Below are 24786 nucleotides of genomic sequence, written 5' to 3'. Positions count from 1 at the left end.
TTTGGACTGTGGGAGGAAACCGGAGCACCCGGAGGAAACCCACACAGACACAGGGAGAATGTGCAAACTCCACACTGACAGTCGCCTGAGGCGGGAATCGAACCCGGGTCTCTGGCGCTGTGAGGCAACAGTGCTAACCACTGTGCCACCGTGCCGCCCACTGCTGACAGTTTGCCCAGAGTCAATGGTAATTAACAGAGCTGTTAACAGGTTACGTGAGAACTGCATCAAATGAATGCAGTCGAAACAGGCACTGAATTGTAAATCTCCTTTTCTTTTTGGTGGTTGTTATTATATGCACCTATTCAGACCTCCATAACAATGCCTGAATCCATCCTCATCTCAGATCATCCATGCCTTTGTCATCTCTATACTGGTTTATAAAAAGGCCTCTGCTTCTTCACCTTCCAAATTTCAACTTTGTAAGCTTGAGGTTATACAAAACTCTGGTACCTGTCTCCAAACTCTCACAAAATTCTGCTCACCCACCAGCTCCATGTTCACTGATCCATACTCTCCTGATTAAACAGTTTTGAAGTTGTCATTCTAGTTTTCAAATTCCTCTCACCTCATCATCTCTTGATGTTCTTATAATTTGCTCCAGCCCTTCAAGAAATCTGCATCCCATTAATTCTGGCCTTGTAAGTATTTCTAATTTTTATCATTCCACCATTGGTGGCTGCACCTTCAGCCTAGGTCCCAAGTTCTATCAGAATTCTTTTCATCTTCCTAACTCCCTTACCTCATTCAAGTTACTCCGAAAACATAACTCCTTGACTAGGTTGGGAGGCAACAGACTGGTGAAATCATTGTTCAACCACTGGTCCAAAACCACTGGGACCTGGGTTCAAATCTGGGCAGATGGTAGGATTTGAATTCAATAAAATATCTGGAATTAAGAATCTAATAATGACCATAAACCCACTAACAATTGTTGGGAAAACTCATTTGGTTTGCTGATGTCCTTCAGGGAAGGAATCAGTCATCCTATCTCATCTGGTCTACATATGACAGTCAACTGCCATCTGAAATGGCTTAGCAAGCCACTGAGCTGTGTCAATTGTTATGGATTCTTGACAAGGGAATGAAACTTGATGGACCACCTGGCATCAACCTAGATACCATAAATGACAATAGCTTTAAAACCCAGGCCTGTCAATCCTGCAAAGTCCTTCTTACTAACATTTGGAGGCTTGTACCAAAACGAGACAGTGGCAAGTAATATTTACACCACACAAATACCAGGCAATGACAATCTCCAATAAGAGACCATCCAACCACTAGCCTTTGACAATCATTAGGGGGTGTCGTCATGGTTCGTGGTTCGGAACGCTGATAGGAGAGGGGAGGGAAATATATTCCTGGTGGTGGGGTCCGTTTGGAGGTGGCGGAAATGACGACGGATGATACGATGTATATGGAGGTTGGTGGGGTGGTAGGTGAGGACCTGTGGGGTTCTGTCCTGGTGGCGATTGGAGGGGCGGGGCTCAAGGGCGGAGGAGTGGGAAGTGGAGGAGATGCGGTGGAGAGCATCGTCGACCACGTCTGGGGGGAAATTGTGGTCTTTGAAGAAAAAGGCCATCTGGGTTGTTCGGTATTGTAACTGGTCCTCTTGGGAGCAGATGCGGTGGAGACGAAGGCATTGGGAATATGGGATGGCATTTTTACAGGGAGCAAGGTGGGAGGAGGTGTAGTCTAAGTAGCTGTGGGAGTCGGTCGGTTTATAGTAAATGTCCGTGTTGATTCGGTCGCCCGAGATAGAAATGGAAAGGTCTAGGAAGGGGAGGGAGGAGTCTGAGACGGTCCAGGTAAATTTGAGGTCGGGGTGGAAGGTGTTGGTAAAGTTCAACCTCCTCGCGGGAGCACGAGGCAGCGCCGATACAGTCATCGATGTAGCGGAGGAAAAGGTGGGGGGTGGTGCCAGTGTAGCTGCGGAAGATGGACTGTTCCACATATCCTACGAAGAGGCTACGAATCTAATATAATTTGGATAAAATAACCTGTTGGATTGACAATGCATCCACCAATGGAGAAAGTGAGAACAACACATTCACAAACATCCACTCTCTCCAGCACTGACACTCAGTAGCACCAGTGTGTACAATCTATAAAGAGAAAGTGAGGACTGCAGATGCTGGAGATCAGAGCTGAAAAATATATTGCTGGAAAAGCGTAGCAGGTCAGGCAGCATCAAAGGAGCAGGAGAATCAACGTTTCGGGCATAAGCCCTTCTTCAGGAATGAGGAAGGTGTGCCTAGCAGGCTAAGATAAAAGGTAGGGAGGGAGGACTTGGGAGAGGGGTGTTGGGAATGCGATAGGTGGAAGGAGGTTAAAATGAGGGTGATAAGCCGGAGAGGGGGTGGGGGCGGAGAGGTCAGGAAGAAGATTGCAGGTCAAGAAGACAGTGCTGAGTCTGAGGGTTGGGACTGAGAAAAGTGGGGGGAGGAGAAATGAGAAAGCTAGAGAGATCTGCATTCATCCCCTGTGGCTGGAGGGTTCCTAGGCAGAAGATGAGGCGCTCTTCCTCCAGGCGTCGTGTTGCCATGGTCTGGCGATGGTGGAGGCCAAGGACCTGCATGTCCTTGGTGGAGTGGAGTACAATCTATAAGTTGCACTGCAAAAATTTATCAAAGATCTTTAGACAGCACCTTCCAAATCAGCAACTGTCACCTAGAAGGACAAGGGCACCAGATACAAGTTATACCACCACGTGCAAATTCCTCTCCAAATCACTCATGATCCTGACTTGGAATTATATCATAGCTTCTTCATTCTCACTCGGTCAAAATCCCAGAATTCCCTTCCGAATGGCATTGTGGATCTTCCTATATCCCATGGAGTGCAGTTGAAGAACTCACCACTTGTCAAGGGCAGCTGGCGATAGACAATATATGTTGGCCAACCAGTGATACTCACAGCCCACAAAAGAATTTTAAAAAACTATTTGTCCATCTGTCCTAATGTGTGGATTGTGTCAAGTTTTGTTTTGAAACATTCCTGTAGTATGCCTTATGTAATTTCACTATATAATGCTAGTTTATTATATATTCTAATGTTCATTTTCACATAAAACATCTTTCTTTCTCTCAGTCTTTCAAGAAACATCTGATTTAAATTCTATGCTTTAGCAAAGAGATAAGTGTCAGGTCTAACAATAAAAAGGCTGCCTTCGGTGCCCTAGAGCAAGACTATGGAATGATCATGTTGCTGCTGGAACAAAACTCTATTTCACTCTTAAAAATGTAAAGATGATGGCGCTAGTTTGGTGCAAAACCTCAGATGGAGTTTCTGACAATAATGCTTTAGAAAACTCTGAAAAATTCTACTCTGGTCTCCTATTAAACCAGCTTCATGTTTTACATTTTAACTTTACGTGAGGAATGCTTCAAAAGGTTAATATTAAACTATTTTGCTTTCTGAAATCCTATGAACCACAGTCATGTACTGGGTGGGCTGCTGTAGTGATAGCATTTGGCATGTCATGTTTGATTAATGCTTTGAAACTGCTGAAACGGTTCATTGGCCCCTAATGCTTTCTTTGAGGGAGAACAAAGGCACTGTTTCAGGTACAGTGTTTTTAAAAGTGCCCATGGCTGCTTCAGTGCAGACCTATAGCGCAGCACCAAGCAGCCTGTACAGTAAGTCGCCATCCTTAAGAAAACGCTCTTTCATTGACTCAGTAAAGAAACCCTTCAATTCTGCTTTTATAGTGCCTGCCAGATTGATTTCAACAGGTGTACAGAACAATGACATGTCTAAGTACTTTGCTATTTAGGCAAATATGTTCACGGCCATTACTTTCCTTATCAAAGACTTTGTCTATTTATTCATAGATAAACCTGATTTTTTAGATTTCCAGGGAAGAAAACCTTCAGCTTTCAAGTTCCAAAGAGCCGTCTTAAAAGCCAATTCCTGTGTCATATATTGGACTCTTACTGTACAGAAGTCACAAACCAATGGATCAGACCTGTATCTGAACTGTTCTCCATTCTGTGTTATGTCTTTTTAATAGCTCTACACCCAACTTACATATCTTTACAAAAATGACCTGATTTGCTCAAAGTTTCGAGGATGGTTTTGAACTATTGGATAGTGTCTTAAATTTGACTAACCAAGGATGTTGCCCAGTACTGAACACAGGTTCACTCTGAACCTCTATTTATTGAGCTTCTTTCCACTGGCAACACTTTTCAGCAAGTTAATTATTATTATCCTCTATCAACACATGCCTAAAGCATTTGATAATCGCATGCTTCACAAAGAATTTAAGCGACTTTGATGTTACTGTAACACCTCTATAAGTTAATAAAGTCTGTTTGATATAAACCAAAACAGAACATTGGGTGTGCATTCTTCTCTTTCTGCGTAAACTGTTGCACATTTAACATGATTTTGGCAGCAGTAAAAAAAAGTAAAGTATTGTATTCATTCGAGCATGAATGAGTGAGTCCTGGTAAATCAGGTTGCTTGAATTTGTGTCGGATTTTCATTCTGTGGTGAAAATTTTCCTTGACTGCTGTATTAAGTTCCTGCTCCACCTTAATCCTGTGTGAAAGCTCCAGTAGTTTGAGAATTATATATTTTTCGTAGTTTTGTAAGCAATAAACACTGAATGTTGGGCACGCATTGCAGTCTAAGTCGCATATTACTGAACCTAACTCTTTCAGAGAGACCACTGAAATGTGAAAAATGAAAACTAGGAGCAGGATGAGCCTTTTGAGCCTCCTCCACCCTGAAATATGATCATGGCTGATCCTCCATTTCAGTGCCACATTCTCATTTTCTCTTCACATCCGGTGATGCCTTTAATATCTAAAATTTACCAATATACCCAAGGAGAAAGTGAGGACTGCAGATGCTGGAGATCAGAGCTCAAAATGTGTTGCTGGAAAAGCGCAGCAACCTGCTGCGCTTTTCCAGCAACACATTTTCAGCAATATACCCAAGGACCAGCTTCTACAGCCTTCTGGTACCAAATTCCACAGGTTGACCACCGGCTGGCTTTACTCTTTTCAGTCTTAAACGATCCACCTCGCATCCTGAGACTGAGAGCCGTGGTTCCAGATGCCCAGTTTGGGGAAACATCCTCTCAGTATCTAGTCTGAATGGCCCTGTTCAAATTTTATGTTTCAATAAAATTCCCTCTTATCGCTTGATTGGTCTATTTATGGTCACATGTACTGAAGTACAGTGAAAAGCTTTGTTTAGGAGCAGTAGTGGCAGATCATAGTAAGCAATGATGCACTGAACAAGAAACTTAGACAGAGGCATACAGGTAACATTGCACAGGGTTTACAAGAGAGATCAATGTTACCAAGATCAGCATTATTTGAGGCAAAAGAATCTATTCAATAGTCTAATAATGATAAGGAAGAAGCTGTCCCTGAACATACTAGTGCGTGTTTTCAGGCTTCTGTATCATTTGCCTGATGGAAGAGGTTGTAGGAGATCACTACCAGGGTGGCATGGGTCTTTGATAATGTTGGCAGCCTTTCTGCAGCAGAGAGCCATGTAAATGGAGTCCATGGATGGAAGGTTGGCTCCTGTGAAGGCTTGGGCTGTGCACATCACCCTCTATTGTTTCCTACGACCCTGGGCACAGCAGTTCCATACCAGGCCATTAATCACCCAGACAGAATGTAGAAGCTGGTGAGACTCTTAATGGACTTGTCAAGTTTCCTAAGCTGCCTAAGGAAGAAGGAGGTATTATTTTGCCTTCTTGACTGGCTACATGGGAAGACCAGGTTGTTAGTTATCATCACTCCCAGGAACTTGACGCCATCCATCCTCTCGATCTCAGTTCTACTGATGAGGGCTTGTTCTACTCCTTTCTTACTAAAGTCAATGATCAGTTCTTCAGTTTTGCTGATGTTGACAGAGAGGTTACTGCCATTGCACCACACCACTAAACCCTCGATCTCCCTACTGTATTTTGATCCGATGTTATTAGATATCCATCCCACTATGAGTGGTGGCATCAGAGAATGTATAGATAGCATTCATTCAGAATTTGGCAACATAGTCCTGGGTGTACAGGGAATACAATGGGGGCTTGGGACGCATCCTTAGGGGCTTCCAGTGTTCAGTGTTATTGTGGAAGAGGTGCAGTACCTATCTTCACTGACTGCAGTCTGTAAGGCAGAAAGCTGAGGATCCAATTGTGGAAGGTGAAGCTGAAACCAAGGTCACAGAGTTTTTAAGATCAGTCTGAAGGCTATAATGGTATTGAAGGCAGAGCTGCAGTCAATGAGCAGGAAACTGAATTTGTGCACCATGTGTTTTTCCACTGTGTCTCGCACCTGCACACACACAACATGGGTGCTGGGGAAAAAATAAGCACTATCGCAGTTAGGCGGTAGTGTGGGGGTAAAAAAAAAACACACAAAAAAAAGAAAAATAAACAGAAGTGTTAGATGTTCACTCTGATAGCTGGTCCTGAGGAACCTGGACCATTGTGAAGTACTGCTTACATTTAAATAAAGGGTGACTTGGTAACAGAATACCGGCCTCTGTGGAGTTATTTCACACACAATACTCCATACCCTCCTCACCAAAGCATGTATAACGCAGTAAGACATCCCTCCTTCTGAGCTAAAGTCAACGAAGGCTAATATATCACTACCTTCCAAATTGATTATTGCATCTGCCTGTTTACATTTGTTGACTAATGTACAAGGACATCCAGATTCCTTTGTACATCCACAATTCCAAAACCATTACTCGTTAAATAAGATTCTGCCTTTTGGTTTTTTTACAATGAAGCGCATAACTTTACATTTATCGATGTTATACTGCATCTGCCATAGTTTTGGCAGAAACACTGAAAGCAACATACTTCTGTGATCATAACTTTGATTTGTTCTGTCTCGAACAGTCATCACTTCTACAAAATGGAAAGAAATCAGATTATCATTTACTATGGGGCATGGCAGTTGCCCATGTGATCTGGAGTTGTATAATTAACCTGCAGGCAAGCATGGCATTCAATTTATACACATGGTTTCACAACAGCTAACATGATAAATGATCACATTAATAAATGATCACACATTCTATTTTGGTAATACTGACTTAAGTAGAAGTGTTGACCAGATTACCAGTAAACCTATCTTCAAATATTGGCTTTGAGTCATTAACTTCCACCTGAAGAGACAGACAGGATCTCAGTTTCAACCAAGTCATTGCACTTCCAAAAATGTGGCATCTGCTCAATATAAAACTACAATGTCAGAGTAGATTACATATTTCTGGACTGAGATTTAAACAAATAACCTTTTTAGCTAGTTGCAAAAGAACTACTATACTGACACTAACATACTGGTTAATGCTACCACAAATGGAAAGATTGCATCCATATACTTGAGGATGCAGAATACTATACTATATTTCCAGCTGCACTGTTCTCTCTCCAAAATTACCATTAACATTATGCACTTAAATGTTCTCCTAATAAGACATTTATGTGCAGTGATTGCCTGTAGTACCATGATGTTTGGCACGGATGATAATTGCAAATTTGTTTCACAATTGTTCAACTTCCTAGGACAGGCAGAACAGAAGTATCATACCAGGGCAGAAGTTAGTCAAGTTTTTTTTTCTTGTTGTTTTTTTCCTCCTCTGATTGACTTTATTGCAACCAAAATGTCAATTAGCACTTAAAGAATAACTAAAAATTCTGCTAGATCTCACCTTTCATGCCAACACACTCAAAAACAATCATGAACAGCCAGTCCTTCAGAAATCCACATGACAGTCTGATGTCTCCCAGCTATTTGCAATGAATTCAGCCTCTTCTGTTTGCCAACTACAAGTGGGTGAAAAAGTTTCACAGTGAGGCGTACAGAAGTCGGAGCTGTGCGGATCTAAACAGTTTGAAAGGGCGATCAAAATGTTTTCTGCTATCAATTTCAGAATGAATCCTCTTCCTTCTAAATAATTTTGTGCATTGGAGGAGAAATGTTTAGACTTGGTATCATGCCCCATTGTCACCCAACATGATACATCAGATGGAAGTGGAGATTCTCATTCGGCTAAGTAGTTGATTCAAAAGTATAGACGTTAGCATCTTTTTCCCTGCATATATGGAAAAGATTTCTTCACCAAGATAAACTATAAATTGTACATCACCTTTAAACCAATTTTAAAAACTGACCAAAATTACAAAAGAATTCATATAATTAGTCTGGACCTTGTAAATACATTTTGCGTGCTCATAAAATACACCTTGTAGAATCTTTTTTACAAATTGAAAGATGAATTGTCTGTTAATTTCTAGGATTGCCATTAAGTAGTTGTTATAAAGCGTATACTAATGATCAAGTTAATTTTCACCAACAAGAAAACGTCCAAATTACAAACCGACAAAAGATAATTTCTCGTTGATTGATGTACATTATTGTGTTGCCAATTATGACATCCCAGATGTGACAATCTCAAATAAAAAGACTTAATGACATCATTCAGTTACCAAAAGGGATTGACATGAGTGAAATTTTCCTTTCAATTGTAATACATGAGGGGATTATGACATCATTAGCTTAGCAATCATAAGTGCTCTCTGTAAGTGGCCTCAGACCAGCTTGTTTCAATTTAGATCTTCGACAATCTTTTTCCTAATTTTGACACAATTTAAATGTTGCACTGAGGGATGGGAGGGTGTATCATGCTCCATCTGCTTTCCTTGTTGTACAATAGGCACATTCACTCTCCTCCTCAAACCCCATCAGCATCATTGTTACTGAAATCTTCAGCTGTGCACTGGATTCTGAACAGGCCTCAGCTGTGTCACAGACTTACAACTTACAAGTTCTAAACAATGAAGCTGAGAATTTTTAGACCAGTTTATCATTCATAACAGATCTTGATATGGAAATTCATGGGTGAAATGCCAAACATTCTCAGTCTCAGCTTTCTGTGCCCGTACCTGTTTTGGCCTTCGCTTTAATAATGCCACAGCAGAAATGAGATGAGCTTTTCAAAACATACAATTATTCCTGTTTTGTAATGCATTTCATGAACATTTGTAGCTGTTTACCTTAATTACTTGCCAGGATGCATCTGGCACATTGATGAAAGTTTTATTTGCAAACATAATCAAAAACAGAGCCCAAGTTTGCCAGTAATCAATGTGAACTGTGATACAAGGATTCCTTCCCAGTGGGAGATTAAAAATCAGAAAAACTGTCTTACCTTTCTGTGTCTTTCTGCAGTCCCATTGGAAAGTTGGATAAAATTTCTTACCAACAATTTTCCTCTTAGTACTTGATTTTAGCCAATTCTTTTAGGGACAGATGAATTGAAATTTCCTAGTTTGATCATATCCTAGCACTGGCCTCAACTGCATGTTAGTCTTCCCCCATGTTGATCACAACATTCTGGAGGCAGCCATTAACAAGGGGCTTCCAGAAGCAGCTTTTAAATATAGATGGTGAGATTAAGGAGCAGGTGATCTTCGGAGTATTCAAAATTTAGGAGATCTATGTAGCTTTGGAAAAAAAAATTTAAAACATGCAGGATTACCATATTATTGTGCCAGCACATCTCAGCACTCCCTTACTAAAATGTGTCTTTAAGGATTCTGGGTAATCCAAGATGGAGGACTGGAAAATATTGTGGTTGTAAGAGCTGCTCCTTTTTTGAGGTATTTTAGCTGTTGGAGTTGATTTCCTAGAATTCCAGGAGCAGTAATTACTGTTCTATAAGCTGTTGCGTTAGTTTGGAACTTTGCAGGGGGGACAAAGACCAAAACAATGGCACCTTAAATAGAAGGAAGAGAACAAAGGTAGAGACAAAATTGTCCGTGAGAGAAAGAAACCTCCACTGCTGTCTGATACAGCAGTAAATCTGCACAGCTACTGCCTTTACTGTTTGAGTTCAAGTATTCCTGGATATCAGAGTGCATCTAAGAAAAATTAGTAAACAGCAAAATCCATAGCTGACCTTGGAGGAACCTGTGTGGGAGAGCTCAAAGCACGGGAACAGATAAGTGCATAGATTTTTAAGTGTAACCTTGCTGTCTTTTATTAATAGTGAGTAGAGTGGATTCCTTTTGGTTATATGTATGACTGAGATTTGTGAACTGATTAAAACTAAAAAATATAAAACATAGATACTAAGTTAGCCTGAAGCACTTTTTTTAAAGAGCAGTAAGACTGTGCTATTTTCAGTAGATAGTTAAGGTACGAAGATGGCCTTTAGTAGAGTGATGTGTCACATTCTGTCAGATGTGGAAGATTAGGAAGAATTGCCATGTTACTGCTGATTATATCTGCAATAAGTGTGCTTGGTTGCAAATCTTATCAGATTGCACAGATTGTTTGAAGCAGCTATTAGGAGCAATGAGGAATTTATAAGAGCTAAGGGGTGTGATGGATACCAGCAATAACAAGGGAAAAAAAAAATCGCAGATACAGTCAGGTAAATGGGTTACCTCTAGGAATGGTAGGAGAGGGAAGCAGGTAGTGCAGGAGTCTCCTGTAGCTATCCCCATCTCAAACAAGTCTGATGTTATGGAAATTGTAGGGGGTGATGGACTCTCGGGGAATGTAGCATGAACAGCCAAGTTTCTGGTATTGAGACTGGCTCTAATGTAATGAGGGGTACATCAGGTTTCAAGCAATCAATTGTGATAGGGTACTCTCTCGTCAGAGGCACAGACAGACGTTTCTGCAGTGAGGTATCAGAATGGTGTGTTGCCTCCCTGGTGCCAGGATCAAGGATATCTCGGACAAAATGCAGAATATTCTCAAAGAGGAGTAGGACCAGCAGGAGGTCATTGGAACTAACGACATAGGAAGGAAAAACGATGAGATTCTGAAGGGAGAATATAGGAAGTTAGGTAGGAATTTAAAAAGGAGGTCCTCGAGGGTAATAATCTCTGGAGTATTCCCAGTGCAACAAGCTCGTGAGAGTAGGAATAGGAGGATAGAGCAAATGAATGAGTGGCTGAGGAGCTGCTGCAGGGGAGAAGGGTAGAAGTGACTTGTATAGGAAGGACGAATTGCACCTGAATTAGAAAGGGACTAACATACTGACAGGGAGAGTTGCTAGAGCAGGTTGGGGGAATTTAACCTAGGGAAATAGAGAGGGAAGAGATCAGTCTGAGACTGGTACAGTTGGGGAAAGGAGAAAGTCAAACAGTGAGGACAGCCAGGAACAAAGCAGAGAGCAAGATAAATTAAACTGTATTTATTTCAATGCAAGAGGCCGAACAGCGAATGCAGATGAACTAAGGTTATGGTTGAGAACATGGCTCAGAGATGAACAGATCTGGCAGCTTAATGTTCCAGGACACAAATGCTATAGGAAGGCTAGAAAGGGGAGGGGGGGGGGGGGCTGCAAGAGAGAAGGAGAGAGTGGTGTTTTTGATAAGGGCCAACATTACAACTGTACATAGGGATGATATTCCTGGGAATACATCCAGGAAAGTTATTTTGGTGGAACTGAGAAATAAGAAAGGGATGATCACCATATTGGGAATGTATTATAGACATCCCAATAGTCAGCAGGAAATTGAGAAACACGGGGCAACTTTTCACACAGAGGGTGGTACGTGTGTGGAATGAGCTGCCAGAGGAAGTGGTGGAGGCTGGTACAATTACGACATTTAAGAGGCATTTGGATGGGTATATGAATAGGAAGGGTTTGGAGGGACATGGGCCGGGTGGTGGCAGGTGGGAATAGATTGGGTTGGGATATCTGGTCAGCTTGGATGAGTTGGACCAAAGGGTCTGTTTCCATGCTGTACACCTCTATGACTCTATCTGTAAGAATAATTGTACCAGCACCCACTAATAGGCTGGGACTGCCATTGTATTAAGGGTTGAGATGGAGAGGAGTTTGTTAAGTGTGTACAAGAAAACTTTCTGATTCACTGTGTAGGTGTACCTCCTGGAGAAGGTGCAAAACTCAATCTATTATTGGGAAATAAGGCAGGGCAGGTGACTGAGGTGTCAATGGGAGAACACTTTGGGGCCAGCAACCATAATTCTATTAGTTTTAACATAGTGATGGAAAAAGGATAGGCAGGATCTAAAAGTTAAAGTTCTAAATTGAAGGAAGGCCAATTTTGACGATATTAAAAGCCTGATTGGGTGCAGATGTTCACAGATAAAGGGACAGCTGGAAAATGGGAAGCCTTCAGAAATGAGTTAACAAGAGTCCAGAGTTTATATGTTCCTGTTAGAGTGAAAGGCGAGGCTGGCAGGTGTAGGGAATAGTGAATGATGAGAGAAATTGAGGTTTTGGTCAAGGAAAAAAAAGGAAGCATGTGTCAGGTATAGACAGGATAGATCAAGTGAATCCTTAGAGTATAAAGGCAGTAGGAGTATACTTAAGAGGGAGATCAGGAGGGCAAAAAGGGGACATGAGATAGCTTTGGAATAAGGAGAATCCAAAGGGACTTTATCAATACATTAAGGACAAAAGGGAAACTAGGGAGAGAATAGGGCACCTCAAAGATCAGCAAGGCAACCTATGTGTGGAGTCGCACGATATGGGGGATGATACTAAACGAATATTTTGCATCAGTGTTTACTGTGGAGAAGGAAATGGAAGATGTAGAATGTGGGGAAATAGACGGTGACATCGTGAAAAATGTCCACATTACCAAGGAGGTGGTGCTGGATGTCTTAAAATGCACAAACGTGGATAAATCCCCAGGACCTGAACCCTAGAATTCTGTGGGAAGCTAGGGAAGTGATTGCTGGGCCCCTTGCGAGGATATTCAGATCATCAATAGTCACAGGTGAGCTACCAGAAGACTGGAGGTTGGCTAACGTGCTGCCACTAATTCAGAAAGGAAGTACGAAAAAGCCAGGGAACTATAGATCAGTGAGCCTGACATCGGCGGTGGGCAAGTTGCTGGAGAGAATCCTGAGGGATAGGATTAACATGTATTTGGAAAGGCAAGGACTGATTAGGGATAGTCAACATGGCTTCATGCATGGGAAATCATGTCTCACTAACTTGACTGAGTTTTTTGAAGAAGTAATGAAGGGGATTGATGAAGGCAAAGTGGTGAATGTGCTTTAAATGGACTTCAGTAAAGCATTTGATAAGGTTTGAGAAGGTAGACTGGTTAGCAAGGTTAGATGACATAGAATATAGAGAGAGCTAACTATCTGGAAACAGAACTGGCTTCAAGGTGGTGGTGGTGGAGGGTTGTTTTTCAGAATGCAGGCCTGTGACCAGTGGAGTGCCACAAGGTTCAGTGCAGGGTCCACAGCTTTTTTGTCATTTAAATAAACGATTTGGATGCGAACATAGGAGGTATAGCTAGCAAGTTTGCAGATGACACCAAAATTGGAGGTGTAGTGGACCGAGAAGGTGGTTACCTCAGATTACAATCGGATCTTGATCGGATGGGCCAATGGGCTGAGGAAGGGCAGATGGAATTTAGTTTAGATAAATGGGAGGTGCTGCATTTTGGAAAAGGCAAATCAGGGCAGGACTTATACAGTTAATGGTAAGGTCCTGTGGAATGTTGCTGAACAAAGAGACCTTGGAGTACAGGTTCATAGCTCCTTGAAAGTGGAGTCACAGGTAGTTAGGATAATGAAGAAGAAGGAGATTAGTATACTTTCCTTTATTGGTGGGAGCATTGAGTATAGGAGTTGGGAGGTCAATTTGCAGCTGTACAGGACTTTGGTTAGGTCACTTTTGGAATATTGTGTGCAATTCTGGTGTTCCTCCTATCGGAAAGATGCTGTGAAACTTGAAAGGGTTCAGAAAAGATTTACAAGGATGTTGCCAGGGTTGGAGGATTTGAGCTACAGGGAGAGGCTGAACAGGCTGGGGCTGTTTTCCCTGGAGCGTTGGAGGCTGAGGGGTGATCTTATAGAGGTTTATAAAATAATGAGAGGTGTGGATAGGATAAATACGTCATTTATCTGAGTTCGGGGGGGGGGGGATGGTGGGGGAGGAGGAGTGCAAAACTAGAGGGCATATGCTTAAGGTGAGAGGGGAAAGATTTAAAAAGGGAATTCTAAGGGACAACATTTTCCATGCAGAGGGTGGTGTGTGTATGCCAGAGGAAGTGGTGGAGGCTGGTACATTTACAGTAATTAAAAGGCATCTGGATGGGTATATGAATAGGAAGGTTTAGAGGGACATGGGCCAAGGGCTGGCAAATGGGACCAGATTAAATTAGGATATCTGGTCAGCATGGACAAGTTAGACCAAAGGGTCTGATTCCGTTCTATACATCTCTGTGACACTATGACTGAGAAAAGGTGTCGATGCCCCAATTGCCCAATCTCCGTTGCTGGGAAAACACCATTAGTTAAGCACAGAGCTCTGACTTGAGCAGCGGACCCATCCACTGTGAATAAAGTCCTGATGGTGTGCTATCACCTTTCCCCCAAGTGGTACATTAATGTGTCTAAATTGGTGCACAGCACAGACAGGTGGCTGCCATTTTATGATATGGCAACCAAGTTTACACTCCAAGTAAATTCTGGACACCAGGAAGTCAATTAATTGAGTTACTTTCATTTTCCTTATTATATTAAAGACTGCAGGTAGGATCACCATAACCTCACATAATGGCAGTGCAAGACAATTGAGGGTAGATTTTGAAATGTTGGGAATATTGTTTGAAATACTGGTTTTGTGATAAAATTGAAGTGGTATTGTAAGTTAATTTGGAACACCAATATCCCACATTTTGAACAGATGCACACGACTTATGAACTCTCATTTTCCCCAGGTACTGAGATTGATGTAAACTGTAGGTTTTCTCAGATAGAAGCGCAAAAACCAAATGTAGAATCCCTTGGGATTATCTACATACACCTTCTGCAGTTGTTGCAGAACCATTGGCAACCACTTACAAACAGGCAGCCTGTCTGGCTTCTCAATTACAGAATATATTTGTCATGGGGAGACCTTAATAATAAGGACACCATTGTTTCAGAAGTGTAAATAAAGGAAATATTGGAGTCTGCAGCATTCTCAAGGGCATGTGTAAGAAAATGCATTATTTCTTGCTGATATATTACTGCATTCTTTAATTGTTTGAATCGATCTGGTCATTTATTCAGTCAGTTCCCCCAGTGGAACAGATTGTGGAGTTTAGTTTCACAATTTCCTCGTTAAAACTAATGTTCATGCCATAGGATTTCCCCGTGCATGTTTGAGCAGTGAAATTTGAATGTTTGCATTTAGTAAGCGTACTGTTAATAAAGAGCAACTGTCAAAAATGTTGTCTTTCCAACATATTTTGTTTCTGGTGATCAACTTATTCTACATCCACAAATTGGGCAGGATTTTAAAAGTGATTTGTAAATTGTGAAGTACTTTGGAATGTCATGTGAATGTGAAAGGCACAATACTAATCCAAGTCCTTTCTTCTTTTAAAGCATTGCGTTTGTGGCTTCCCCATTCAGCAACTGACACAAAAGGAGTGTCTTAAGGTCACACAAAACCACTAAACTGACACTCACATCCAAAACATAAGAGCAACTTGAGGTGACATTCATTCCACCCTTTTAAGGGATGAAATATTGAAAGGTCCCTGATAACACCTACTGTGTTAACAGATGGCTCTTCATAAGGTAGGCTTCCTCTTTCAAAGATAACGAGTTACAAATTTTACAACTATTGACACAATAGCATTATTATTTCATCTCATCAGAAACCAACAAAAACATTAATTCTACAGTAAGAGAGGTGCTGCATTATCATACTGCAAACGCAGTGAAGTGTTCAATACTGTAAGAAGGTGCTTACTGAGGAAACAAAGTTAAAAATCACACAACACCAAGTTATAGTCCAACAGGTTTAATTGGAAGCACGCTAGCTTTCGGAGTGACGCTCCTTCATCGGGTGATCACCTGATGAAGGAGCATCGATCCGAAAGCTAGCGTGCTTCCAATTAAACCTGTTGGACGAGAACCTGGTGTTGTGTGATTTGTAACTTTGTACACCTCAGTCCAACACTGGCATCTCCAAATCATGACTGAGGATACAGTGTGCCATGACTTCAGTGTACAGGCAGATGCAGACTCCTCTGACTCACGTTAGCATGAAAACCACCAATGAACAAGTAGCTTTCCTTTTGCCCATGTATTTATTTAGCCACTTTGTTCCTGATGAAAAATGACAGGAGCTTAAAATATTTGTTTGTACAGGCAAGAAAGCAGTCTGTACAAAAGCCTGCAAAATGGTTTATGTTGTCTTCTTAAAAAAAGGACTTCTGGCTTCAAATTTAAGATTTCCTAATTTTACACATGGTAATTAACATTACACTACAGTTCACCAAGGCACTCTGAAATGTGAAACTCTTTTTTTTGGTTGAAGAATGAATGAATGAATTATTGCTAACAACAAACACAGAATTCTGGAGGAACTCAGCAGATCTGGCAGCATCTGTGGAGAGAGAAAGAGAGCGAACATTTTGAGTCCAGTATGATTATTCACTGGAACGTGCTTCATTCCTGTCTCCTCTTGCTGCTCCTTTCTTTATCTTGCATGCCATGGGAAAGATAGAAAGCGATCAGAACTGTGGCCACAAGCAAAATGGTCAAGGATTGAGACAAAGGTACTGTTTCGAGCAGCAAGAAAAGAAATTTGAATTAAATTAGGACAGCAAACCAATGTTAAAGAGCAAGAAAGGGATGGTACATTTGTTATATCTAACCTGGGAAAGGATGCAGTCTGATATAATTTATATAAATTGGAGTCAACATCAAAGCCAGATAGGAAGCCAGTTGAGAGCATTATGAAGGCTCCAGAGATGACTAGTGCAAATAAGCATCTCAGCAGATCTGATGGATATAGGTGTGACTCATGTACCATCTTGCTGATCAATAAATGTGAGATTTGAAATAAAGATGCCATGGTCTTACATTCTCTAGTTCAACATCAGCAAATATAGCTGGATGTGATTCTGTTGTTTCCATGTCTTGCTCAAGATGGAGGGCACAACTGGGAAATGTGTAGGCACAAAAATTGCTCAAGGTGAAAACAGTTGTGGCCAAACTAATTGGTGAAGGCACAGAGCTACATGTTATTAGCATATCTATGAAACCTGAACCTGTAACTTTAATGTCACCAAGAAGCAGCACATTGCTGAGGAAGAGGCAAGGAGAGGAAAAAGGAAGCACAATCATATTAAACACCTCACTGCAGTCAAGGAGAACAAATCAAATTGATGCACTGCACAGTTAGGGAAGACATTGTTATCTTTTATGATGAATGTTTTGAAGCTGTGAGCAGAGTAGGAGCTAAATTGAAATGATCATAATGTAGTTTTTCAAGAAATGGTGCAAATCTGTGAAACTAGAAAGTTTAGAACTTGGCTACTGAACACATTGCATTTCCCAAAAAGACATTTCAAGGTGGATTTCTCCATGCAGTCCTGCAGAAAGGCCAAAATGTATCACAGTGACCATTGAGAATTTCATCATATCACATTGATCAAAGAAATGATGGCCATAGCATCTCTAAAAAGTGCCCACTGATCTAGTACGGTAAGAATGTAGTTTAGAAAAATGCATAATGAAAATTTCCAGCACAATCAAACCATAAGACATAGAAGCAGAAGTTAGGTCATTCAGCCCATTGAGTCTGCTTTGCAATTCAATCATGGCTGATACACAATGATGACATGCTGATGTTAGAATAAAGGATACAAAGTTTTGGATGAGCTCAGACTAATTGTGGATAAAGGATGAGTGTTTGGCCAAGAAAGCATTGGAATAGTCAAATCTGGAATGACTAAAGCATTGTCAAGGGCTTCAGCAGCTTATGGGCTGCTGAGGTGAGAGGAGAAGATATCAATGATTGTGTGCTAACAGTGTGCTTGCTGAGGTCTTGGGTTACTAATCTATCAATGCTTAGATACATAATACTTTCAACCATGGGTTAAATTCCTCCACAGCCCTGCACTTCTTTAATTCTGTAGCCTCCAAAGATTCTGACCTCTTGAGGATTCAATTTCTTCTCCTCTCCTATTACAGATTAACAATTTGGCCTTGAACGTGGAGGGAACAATTGGGAAATGTGTAGACACAAAAAATGGCCATGTAGTGGATAGTGTTGATGATAGCTGTAAGCTCGGGACTGATATAGATGTCTTGGTGGAGTGGGTGGGAAAGTTTAACTCTAATAAGTGTGAGGTAATGCATTTAGGGAGGTCAAACAGTAAAAAGGAATACACAATAAATGAGAATATACTGAGAGGGATAAATGAAGTGAGAGATCTTGGCATGCAAGTACACAGGTCCCTATAAGTAGTAGTACAGTTAGATAAGGTTATAGAGAAGGCATATAGAACTGGCCTCCTTCATTGGCAGAGGTATAGAATTCAGGGATATAATGATGAACTATATAAGACATTGATGAGACCACAAGTTGTGCAGTTCCGGTCACCACATTAGAGGAAAAACGCAATAGCCCTGGAGAGAGTGCAAAGAGTATTTACTTCAATATTGCCAGGGCTGGAGAATTGTAGCTACGAGAAGATATTGAAGAGGTTGGGGTTATTTTCCTTGGAACAAAGAAGGCTGAGGGGTGACATGATTGAAATGTACAAAATTGAGAGAGGTAGAGATAAAATAGATTGGAGGAACCGGTTTCCCTTAGCAGAGAGTTCAAGAACCATGGGTCATAAATTCTAGCCAAGTGGTAGAAGAGTTAGAGGAGACAAGAGAAAACCTTTTTTACACAGAGGGTGGTGAGAGTGTCTGGAAGTTGCTGCATGAGTTGGTAGTGGAGGCAGAGACCCTCTTACCTTTTTGAAAAATGCCTGGATGTGCACCTTAAACTGTAAACAGCAGACTACGGACTGCAGGGAGATCGGATTAGAAAGGGCATCTGGGTGTCTTCGGGTCAGAATGGACAAAATTGACCGAATGGCCCCTCTCTATGGTTCTATGGTGCTATTCACACCCTCTTTCCTTTAAGGCACGACCTGAGAACTCACCCGTTTGTCCAAACATTCGATTTGCTTGTTTTAAATCTAGCACACTACTAAATTTGCCTGAAAACATACCTACGAAGTGCTTTGTGATGTTTTACTACATGAAATGTGCTATTTAAATTTGTGTTGCTGTTTTGTAAATCATAGCAATCAGTTCTGTTGCAGAAACAATGATTGAGGAAAACGTGAAGGAGTAAAATATATTTGTGCTTCCTACATTTACAACAGGAATTACACTTCAAAAAAGGTACTTCAATGGTTGTAAAGCATTTTAGGACAGACTTTGAACAGATCAAGCAACTCAAAACTGGGCATTCATGAGGCACTGCAGTACAATCTGCAGCCTCTTGGCTCAGCATATCCTCCACTCAACTGCTACCAGCAACCTGGTGCATCTACCAAACAGAATGGACAGCAAGTGATAGACAGAGCTAAATAATCTCACAACAAACAGAAGAGTCTTGCCTCATTCAGTTGTGAATGGTGGTGGACAATCAAACAACTCACCGGAGGAGACTCCACAAATATTGCCATCCTCAATGATGTAAAAGTCCAATACATCAGTGCAAAACTCAAGCCTGAAGCATTCACTGGAATCTTCAACCAGAAGTGCCAAGTGGATGATCAAATTGGCCTCCTTCAGTTATCCCAATGTCACCAATACTTGGTAGTTTAGCCATGGGAAAATGCAGGGAGAGGATAGGGTGGTGGGATGATCTTCGGAGGTTTGGTGTGGTCCCGATGGGCCAAATAGCTGTAGGGATTCTATGATGTGATTGAAGGCACTGGATATTGAAAAACCCATGGACCGTGACAACATTCCAGCAATAGTACTGATAGCTTGTGCTCCAGAATTTGCCGTTCTCCTAGCCAAGCTCTTCCAATACAGTTACAACACTGGTATTTATCCATCAATGAGGAAAACTGCCCAAATCCAACTAGGCCAATTACCATCCCATCAGTCTGATTAGATTCCCTACAGTGTGGAAACAAGCCCTTCGGCCCAACAAGTCCACACAGACTCATTTCCCTCTGACTAATGCACCTAAACTACAGGCTATTTAGAATGGCCAATTCACCTGATTTGCACATCTTTGTGGCTGTGGGACGAAACTGGAGCACTCAGAGGAAACCCACGTAGACACGGGGAGAATGTGCAAACTCCACACAGACAGTCACCCAAGGCTGGAGTCAAACCCGGGTCCCTGGCACTTTGAGGCAGCAGTGCTAACCACTGAGCCAACGTGCCGCCGTGCAGTCTACAGTCAATAATTAATAAAAAGTGATGGAAGGTGTCATCAACAGTGTTATCAAACAGCACATGCTCAGCAATACCCAGCTCAGTGTTACCAAGTTTGGGTTCTGTCAGCACCACTCAACTCCTGACCTCATTACAGCCTCGGTTCAAACATGGACAAAAGAGCTAAATACTAGAGGTGAGGTGAGAGTGACTGCGCTTGACATCAAGGCTACAGTCAACTAAGTGTGGCATCAAGGAGCTCGAGCAAAAGTGGAATCAATGAGTATCGGGGCAAACTCTCTGTTGGATAGAATCATATCTGGCACAGAAGAAGATGGTTTTATTTGTTGGAGGTCAGTGATCTCAGCTCCAGGACACCTCTGCAGGAGTTCCTCAGGCAAGTGTCCAATGCCCAACCATCTTCAGCTGCTTCATCAGTGACTTTCCCTCCATCATAAGATCCAAAGTGGGGAGGTTCACCAATAACTCACAACCTCACAGATAATGAAGCAGTCCATATTCAAATGTATCAAGATCAGAACATTATCCAGGCTTTAGCTGAGAAGTAGCAAGTAACATTTGCATCACACAACTGCCAAGCAATTCATGTCTCTAATAAGAGGCAATCCAACTTCCTCCTCTTAACATTCAGTGGTGTTACCATCTCCCACTATCAACATTCTTGGGGTCAGCATTGACCAGAAACTCAAGTGGACTCACCACATAAACACAGTAGGCACAAGTGGGTCAAAGGCTAGGAATACTGCTGCGAGTAACTCACATCCTGAATCCTCAAAGCCTCTCCATCATCTACAAGACACAGTTAGGATTATGGTGAAATACTCCCCACTTGCCTGATGCAGCTCCAACAACTCTCAAGAAATTTGACACCATCCAGGACAAAGCAGCCCACTTGATTTGCACCACATCCACAAGCATCCACTCCATCACCACTAATGATCAGTACAGCACTATGTACTCTTTACAAGATGCACTGCAGAAATTCATCAAAGATCCTTTTGAAAACACATTCTGAACCCATGATCACTTCCATCTAGAAAGACAAGGGCAGCAGATATATGGGAACTTCACGACCTACAAGTTCCACTCCACTCACCAGCCTGACTTGGAAATATATCACCATTCCTTCACTGTCACTAGGTCAAAATCCTGGAATTCTCAACCTAAGGGCATTGCGGGTTGCCCTATATCACTTGGACTGCATTGAATTCAAGAAGGCAGCTCACCAGCACCTTCTCAAGAGCAAAAAAATTACTTAAAACTACATCTCAAGCTTATGGAAGTTGCTTTATGTGGTAAAGGCAAGACCCATGTTTCTTTTAACTAAAGTACAAGTAATTCTCTCTTTAAAAAAAGTGTATTAAAGTATCACTATAACTTCAAATATATTTGGTTTCTTGTATATCAAGCACAACATAGATATATATTGTAGAATTATAAACACAAAGAATTGCAGACAATGAAAATCTGAAACAAAGACAGACAGTGCTGGAGACACCCATCAGAATGTATCTGACAAAGGCTCACTGGACTCAAAACATTAACTTTATTTTTCTTTAAAAGGATACAATACTATCAGAGCTGCTGTGTTTCTCCAGCATTTTCTGTTTGTTTCAGATAGTAGAATTTTTGTCTCATCTTTTCTTCTTACAGATGCTGACTGGCCTAGCTCTGCCATTTGGCATTTTATTATTGAATCTAAGCTTTCCAACATATGCATTTGAGTTTTATATTTTAAGTGCAGTATATGAGTGGTCTGAACACATTAAATTCAACAGCAGTCTCATCCGACTTAATCAACATCTAAATCTAATAACTACCGAATGTTCAAAAACATTTGTTGCAATATGTTCCTATAAATTACAGTTTGATATTCCATACAGCAAAAGTCAAGCGTTATTCTGTGGTGCAGCAGTGCTTTGAACTGAAGCTGTCCATTTGTGGGCTATTGTTGTGCACTGACCAGTGCCAGCTCCCTGGACCACACCCAATGCTGAAATACCCACGGAGAAAATTCCCCATTCTTGAGCGTGGTCCACACGCTGAACATAAATACCCAGTGTTCCCCGCATTCAGACATAAAGTAATGCTTACACGGTTTTACTTCTCAAACAAATGCTAGGCTTCTAAAGCATGAAATCCTTTTGATGTGATCCTGTGATCTCAGCTGCAAATTGTTATACAAAATGTAGGAGATTCTGTCATGTCCATAAATCTGGTTACACGGGGGCATATTTATGTACTCATTAAAGTAATCTCAACCTTTATTTTGTTTCGAGTCTGCGCTGGATTATTCTAAACATTTCTCATTGAGGGGGATGGACACCTTTAAAAAAAAACATAGGAATGTCATGCTTTGCTTCTTTTTTATTAGCTAGTCGAGGTTGTAATCTAAAACTGTCAAGTCCCAAAGCTATATAATTAAGTAGTAATGTATGGGAATTGAGAGAGAGTTTATCACAGCCTTGAACGTACCGAGCTTTGTTTTGCTCGGAAGGCTGGGCACCTTCACCTTCTCCCCTTCGATTTTAAAAAACACAACGCTATGTTTAGGGGTTGCAGACAAAATACTTGCCATAATTTCCATCCAATTAGAGTCACAATGCAGGGATACCGGTGGTTTAACATGGCTTTATAAAATCGAAGACGGATAAATGATTTCGCAATGTGAGAGTGACACTCAGCAAAAGGCTCAAGTTGGCGAAAACTTTGAGAGGGTGTACGGGGGGGAAGTGTCCAAGTAACACTGAATGCAAAAGGCAAGAAACGCGATGGGCCAAATGGTTCCCTCTGTGCAGCAAAAAGCGAAAGTTTATAGAGTCGTTGTGTGAGTGCACAATAACTCTCAAGATGCGATGGTTATGGCTTTGTAAGGGCTGGTGGCGATATGTCAGTGCTCTTTTGATCGCTTTCATTGGCTCTTCCAACTTGTTCGGGCTGTGAGGCCAGCTTTGTTAATGGTGCTCTTTGATCAGCGCCTGACTGCCTGCAGGTGCCAGATGTCATCGCATTTTTACAAGCAGCGTGTCTCAGCGCTTAAAAAAAAACACACACACACATCAGCCCCACTGCAGAAGCACTCGATTGAAAACTTACGATCTTCCTTAAGATCGCAACATGTTTTTTTTTTAAAAAAAACACAGAATGAGGGATACACAGCCGGAACCGTCCCGGCCAGTCGTCATGTATTAAATCAGAACTAGGCTGCAGGTTTTCAGAGATGGAAAGGGTTCAGAAGCAACAGTGTGTTCTGACAGCGGGCAAACCCACATATCCTGCTAAATAAACAATATCCCTGCCAGGGCCAGGATCCCCGAAGTTCTGAAAGTGCTTTCGCTGGTGTGTATTGCTTCCAGGTATGGATTTTCAGTGGCCAGTGAGCGAAGCTGGAAAGGAAACACGCCAGGCATTGCAAACCCAATCTCTCCGCATCAACGGGAGAAAGCAAAGACACACACTTACCGTTCTGCTCCTTGTTACTTGATGGCTGGATCTTGTTGATTTGGGCTTCCGATCCATGATGGCGGAAGTGGAGAGCCGATATTAGCAGTAATACTAATGACAAGGACATTTGGGGCAGAGTGGTTGCACGCTATCAGGCCAGAGCAGACGAACAAGCGCTGGGCTTCTTCACACGGACTCAACTCACAGCCGCCGCTCCTACCATGAAGGATGCGGAGGGCAGGGACCCTGATGTGCCAGCATTTCCACCAGATAATCACACAGTGGCTTCCACATTCCGATCCACAGCACTCCCTTCTCTCTCCAACGTGCCCCGATCGCACTTATCTACTCAATGGCTTAATGTAAGGCGGTTAAGAAAAAAATGACAGACGCTTATGCCAGAGCCGAGGGTCTGTTTTAAAGGCGCAGCCAAGGACTTACGCACACCTGTCAACTTTTATAAACTTTCCAGCGTTTTTTTTTCTAAAAGAGAAAAATGCTTATATGTATAAAATTGATGCTCTTCGCCTGACACTGTCTGACAGTGCAAGAAGTTTTCTGCTCGAACAAACGTTTTGGAGAAATTACTTTAAAAGGTAGTTTACCAGCGAACAGCTGGATTCTATTATTCCCGGGTACTTTCAAGTGGCTTTTTCTTCCTTTAAAACAAAACACAGAAAAGGGGCTGATCTAAGATTTTTTTTTCCTCTCCCTTGACGTCAGCTAAAAACACACACAGAAAAAAAACTTCCAAGGGCTGCCTGTTGCCGTGTGCAACGAAAGGTTACAGTTTAACACATTTAATGCTCCCACCAGCCCCTACTACAAGCCGCACCGAGGCCATCGTCGACTCTGCTCAGTCTCATTGGGGTCTCCCTCTGGCTCCTGAGCCGCCAACTGGCGACACGACAGGTGCTGTAACATTGCTGGCTGCAAATCTCTCCAGGGGCAAAAAAAAACCCCTTCAGACATCAGATTCCCATAACAGCCTTAATCCCCCTTGTACGCTTTGCAGGTCAACCTCTCGGATTGTTTACCGACCATTTTAGGATAACAGAGGAACTCTATATGCAGATATATATATATCATCAAAAAAAAAAGTGCCAAAGAAGTGATTGAACAAATTTTCAAAGTGTCGCCTGCTCTCGCCGTGATTGAA

The 24786-nt window shown here is 41.8% G+C and overlaps 1 protein-coding gene across 1 annotated transcript in view; it reads right to left on the bottom strand.

Annotated features, from left to right (window-relative positions):
• pdgfc (platelet derived growth factor c) overlaps positions 1-24525 on the bottom strand; it is a 403197-nt gene extending 378672 nt beyond the window's left edge. Inside the window, exon 1 of the mRNA XM_072584280.1 lies at positions 23646-24525. Coding sequence (XP_072440381.1) covers positions 23646-23754 — 109 coding nt within the window. The 5' untranslated portion in view covers positions 23755-24525. The remainder of the gene's footprint in view (positions 1-23645) is intronic.
• Positions 24526-24786: the final 261 nt, after the last annotated feature.

The sequence above is a fragment of the Chiloscyllium punctatum genome, chromosome 14, assembly GCF_047496795.1.
Source record: "Chiloscyllium punctatum isolate Juve2018m chromosome 14, sChiPun1.3, whole genome shotgun sequence".
Lineage (NCBI taxonomy): Eukaryota > Metazoa > Chordata > Chondrichthyes > Orectolobiformes > Hemiscylliidae > Chiloscyllium > Chiloscyllium punctatum.
Note: the sequence above shows the minus strand (reverse complement) of the source record. Positions and strands in the feature narration are given on the sequence as shown.